Here is a 5,214-nt window from a genome sequence, read left to right as displayed (position 1 = left end):
AAAATACTAACCGTAACCGTTAATTAACCGTAACCGTAATAAACCACCGGTTAACCGTTATAAACCGTAAGGTTAACCGCACGATTAACCGAATATTTAAAATTTTAAAATAAATTGTAATTATAATTATATACAATGAAAAGACACATTGAATGTTTGGATAAGATTTTCACCTTATTAAAAGAGATACAACAAGTTGAACTTGTAAGTAATAAAAAGAGAAAATTGTGGGGAATGCCATGTACAGTACCAAATCTTCTTTAAAATGCCATTTTCATAACTCCTTTCAAAACATGCAATAGATCCAATATAAAAAGACCATGTTATCCTTTTTCTTTTCTTTCATTATCTCTCTCTTCTTCATCTTATTTTTTTTTCTTCCAACAACAAGCTATTCCGGCGTACCAGATCTAGCAGACGAATTCCGGCGGACCAGATCCAGCAGATGAAATTCGGCGGACCAGATCCAGTGGACTAATTCTGACGGACCAGATCCAGCGAACTAATTCTGGCAGACCAGATCCATCAGACTAATTCCGGCGGACCAGTTCTAATAGATCAGAACTTCGGCGGACGAGTTTCGACCAGAACTTTGGCGGACGAGTTTCGACTAGAACTCCGGCGGACGAGTTCCGGCGGACCAGATAGACCAATTACGATGGACAAGTTATGGCAAACCATTCCCGGCAGACAAAAACTAGTTATGATAGACTTGTTTCGGCTGACAGTTCAAGTGAATCTGATTCGACGGACCAGATGATAAAACAAGTGATATTTTATGGTGGACAAGATTCATTTCTTTATAGATGGACAACATTCGACGAACCAATTTTGGTGGACTAGACTCGAAATAGTTATGTCAGATCAGATCTAGTGGACCAGATCTAATGGACCAGATCTTATGGACAAGATTTCTTTTTTATTTTGATTATGTTTTTTTCAAAACATTTGCCTGAGGGTAAAATCGTACATACTAAATTTTTTGTGGCAGGATTTGAAAGGAGTTTTCAAAAATGGCACTTAGAGAAGATTGAGTTTGAAAACTGGCATAGAAGACAAAATTCCCTAATAAAAACATTTCATACTAAACTATTTTTAATCATATATTATTTTATTATTATTATAAAGGTTAAAATAATTTTGCCTCCAATGTTAACATTATAATAATAATCAAATAACCGTAACCGTATTTAACTGTAACCGTAATTAACCGTAACCGCATATAACCGTAACCGTCTTAACCACATATCAAATGGTTAAGGTCACGGTTAAAAAAAATTATAACCGTTAACCGGTGGTTATTTAACCATAACCGTATTAACCATAACCGTGGTCATGCCTAGATAAAAGGTTTGAAATTGGGGAAATTTGTTCTTATTTTCTCCATTTATTTAGATTTTTGATTTTGAAACGTTCCATTTTCATTAGAAGGTTTGCTATAAGTATTTAGGTATGAAATCAGATCGAAATTGTTTACGGATCAAATTTTAAAAAATTTAATCGAAATTTTTGAAATTTTGATGTAGGTTAATTTTAAGGGGAATTTCAAAAATACCCCTTTTCATATACCTCTTTTTAAAAATACCCCATTTTCAAACTTTATCAAAAAACCCACTAAAAATATTGAAATTTATCCAAATATGTGTGTAAGCTTATAAATATATACACAAATTACATTTATATGTGTATAAAAATTTATATACCTTTCATAAATAGCGTAAAAATAAATTATAAAAACCATATAAAAACCTTATAAAAACTGTATAAACCCTTTTAAAAACCATTTAAAAACCTTATAAAACTTATAAAAACGATTAAAAACTATTTAAAACATTTTTAAATATTTATATCGAATCTCCCAGTAGTAGTTATTATATAGAAGTACCTTATAAACTATATATAACTTTACAATTTTTTATATTTAAATAGGGGTATTTTTGAAAATGGATAGATAAAGGGGGTATTTTTAAAAAGGGGTACAAATAAAGGGGTATTTCTCAAAAATTCTCTAATTTTAATCCGGTTTAAGAATAGAATAAAACTAACTATGATAGATTTAAAAATCAAAATTCAGATTTGGCAGGGTTACACATTGTCGAAGTTTCATCGTGGAACTTAAGAGTTTAAATATTTGAAATTTATTATTTGACTTATGTAAAGAAATGTTGTAAAAAAATATATATAAAATAATTATGTTCCTAAGATGTGTCATACATTTTACAAAATTTGCTATTTAATTTTCTAAAATTTTGTCATGTATTACTACTTTAAAGAAAAGAAATTTATCCTGAGAAATGTTAGACGCTCTCAGGGTAAGAAGAGAACTAACTGTAGAATTGTTAGACGGATACTCTCAGGGTAACAACAGCCTGATATTGTAATAGTTATTACAATAATGAATTGGCCAGCCGACATAACCGAAAGAGTTTCAACATAGTGAACCCCCAAAGTTGTGTCAAAATTAGGCAAAGAGGCTTTGGTGTTATTAATGGCAATGCCATATTGCCATGTAATTTAAAATATTAAAACAAACCTTTTTTTGTGTGTGTGTGTCTTCCATCAAAGTTAAAACTTCTCGAGCTATCCTCTAAATCTATGTGTCGTTTGTTCGGTTCGGACTTCGGTGGTGGGCACACGATTTGTTTAGTCAAAGCACAAAAAAAAATTATATATATCCCACTTCAATATAAAAAAAAAAAAAAATTCTTTATATAAAAAATTAAGTTATAGCCACGTGTAGAGGCCACACAAAATTTATGCAAGTATAAATACAAGTAAGCCTTCACCTCCAAAAGGCCCAACCAATTCCACAAATTAAACTCTTTGTGTGTCTTTTATCATTTGCATAAACTTAGTTTTTGCCTCCAAAAGACTTAAAAAAGCTTTCTCGGCTTTGTCTCTTTGTCACTTTATCTCTATTTCACTATTCTCAAGAATCATGTGTAATTCTAAACCATCTTCTTCTTCTTCTTCCTTATTATCTTCTAAAGACAAAACCCATTTCTCAAAACTCGAGTCCTGTGATACAGATAACCCTCATTATTCTGAATTCACTAATAATGATTCTTTAGACCTTAAAAGATGGCCAACTTTTCTTGAGGTAAATCATTTTATTTTATTATAATATATTTTATTTACGGTGTATATACATATATGTATATATATATATGAACAAAACAATACAAGAATCGAGTTCTTGACAAAACTAGATTGTACGAACTATACCAAGATTATATATTAATAGAAACAAAAGTTTCACATGTTTTTTCTTGTTTTGATGCCTAAATCTTTATTCCCGGGTTGGTACTTTTGTTTTGTTTCTTCTTTTTTTTTTTGTAATTTTTTTAATTAACATAACTTCTGTTTGATTAATATAATAATTAAACCATCAACTAGAAAAAGATAAAAGAAAAAAGTTGGTTGAAATATCTATGGACGTGGACGGTTCTTGTTCTTGACTTTGGTTTTCTTAATCTGGCGGCAGGGCTTAGAAGAAGTGAAGGCAATCGGAAAAATCTCCGGGCCGACGGCACTGACCGGACTTCTTATGTACTCAAGAGCGATGATATCGATGCTGTTCCTAGGCTACCTCGGTGAGCTTGAGTTAGCCGGAGGATCTCTCTCCATAGGCTTTGCTAATATCACCGGCTACTCTGTCATCTCTGGTTTGTCCATGGGGATGGAACCAATCTGCGGCCAAGCCTATGGAGCTAAACAAATGAAGCTTTTAGGACTAACCCTTCAGAGAACTGTCCTCCTTCTCCTTTCTTGTTCTGTCCCGATCTCCTTCTCGTGGCTCAACATGCGCAAGATCCTCTTATGGTGCGGCCAAGATGAAGAGATCTCCTCCGTAGCTCAAAAGTTTCTTTTATTCGCTATCCCTGACCTTTTCCTCCTCTCTATCCTTCACCCTCTTCGCATTTACCTCCGAACACAAAACATTACATTGCCCGTGACTTACTCCACGGCCGTGTCCGTTCTCCTCCACGTTCCTTTGAACTTCCTTTTAGTGGTGAAACTTGAGATGGGAGTTGCGGGAGTTGCTATAGCTATGGTTTTGACAAATCTCAACCTTGTAGTCCTCTTATCTTCTTTTGTGTACTTCACGAGCGTGCATAGTGACACATGGGTCCCGGTTACTATTGACTCTCTTAAAGGTTGGTCGTCTTTGCTCTCACTTGCCATACCCACTTGTGTATCTGTTTGTTTAGAGTGGTGGTGGTACGAGTTCATGATCATTTTGTGTGGACTTTTGGCTAACCCAAGAGCCACCGTGGCTTCCATGGGAATCTTGATCCAAACAACAGCTTTGGTCTACGTCTTCCCATCATCTCTCAGCCTTGGTGTCTCTACAAGAATTGGTAATGAGCTTGGGGCCAGACGTCCTGCAAAGGCTCGTGTATCCATGATTATTTCACTCTTCTGTGCGGCTGCCTTAGGCCTAATGGCAATGGTTTTTGCTGTTCTGGTTCGACACCGGTGGGGACGCTTGTTTACCACGGATGCAGAGATTCTTGAGCTGACTTCAATCGCATTGCCCATTGTGGGCTTATGTGAGCTTGGAAACTGTCCTCAAACTACCGGTTGTGGGGTTTTAAGAGGCTGTGCAAGACCAACACTTGGTGCTAACATAAACTTGGGTTCGTTTTACTTTGTGGGTATGCCGGTGGCTATTCTGTTTGGGTTTGTTTTCAAACAAGGGTTTCCAGGTCTTTGGCTCGGGTTACTTGCAGCTCAAGCGACTTGTGCTTCTCTCATGTTGTGTGCACTCTTGAGAACAGATTGGGCAGTCCAAGCTGAGAGAGCTGAAGAGCTAACGTCAGAAAGTTCCGAAAAGACTCCTCCTCTCCTCCCTATTGCAAGGTCAAAGAGCCAGTCTAACTCTGGTACAGAAGATATGATGAGAACGATGTTGGTTTAGATTGATAGCTATTCTTTGGAGTCATTGGCCATTAGGCGTACGTACATATGTTCTTGTCAAAACATTAATTTTTTGGAGTTTACATTGCTCCTTAATTTCTACTTTTTTTTTTATTCAAGAACGATAAATTTATTTTGTGGGCATTAGTGGTGTTTTTGTGTTATCTATGTTTGTATGGGTGTGATAGTTCTTAGTTTTTGACTTTAGCAGTTTGTACTTTATATGTTCCCTTTTGTAATAACTCAGTTTGGTGTGGTTTTATTTATCTTTATCCATTTTGTAGGAGAAAATGA

General features: G+C 35.2%; 1 protein-coding gene across 1 annotated transcript; it reads left to right on the top strand.

Moving 5' to 3' along the window:
• Window positions 1-2,819: 2,819 nt before the first annotated feature.
• On the top strand, window positions 2,820-5,214 carry LOC17894405 (protein DETOXIFICATION 48). The gene is made up of 2 exons (XM_023787787.1): window positions 2,820-3,100; window positions 3,485-5,214. The coding sequence occupies exons 1-2, from the start codon at window positions 2,939-2,941 to the stop codon at window positions 4,919-4,921; spliced, it is 1,599 nt and encodes a 532-aa protein (XP_023643555.1). The 5' UTR covers window positions 2,820-2,938; the 3' UTR covers window positions 4,922-5,214.

Source organism: Capsella rubella, unplaced genomic scaffold (genome assembly GCF_000375325.1).
Source record: "Capsella rubella cultivar Monte Gargano unplaced genomic scaffold, Caprub1_0 scaffold_2, whole genome shotgun sequence".
In the NCBI taxonomy this organism is placed as follows: Eukaryota; Viridiplantae; Streptophyta; class Magnoliopsida; order Brassicales; family Brassicaceae; genus Capsella; species Capsella rubella.
The sequence above is the reverse complement of the archived record's forward strand: the minus strand, read 5'-3'. Positions and strand labels throughout refer to the sequence as shown.

Excerpts from the sequence above, each read along its gene's own strand:
- LOC17894405 (XM_023787787.1), top strand. The coding sequence starts at position 2,939 with ATGTGTAATTCTAAACCATCTTCTTCTTCTTCTTCCTTATTATCTTCT. Across the intron at positions 3,101-3,484 it reads GATGGCCAACTTTTCTTGAG|GGCTTAGAAGAAGTGAAGGC; the intron begins GTAAATCATTTT and ends ATCTGGCGGCAG.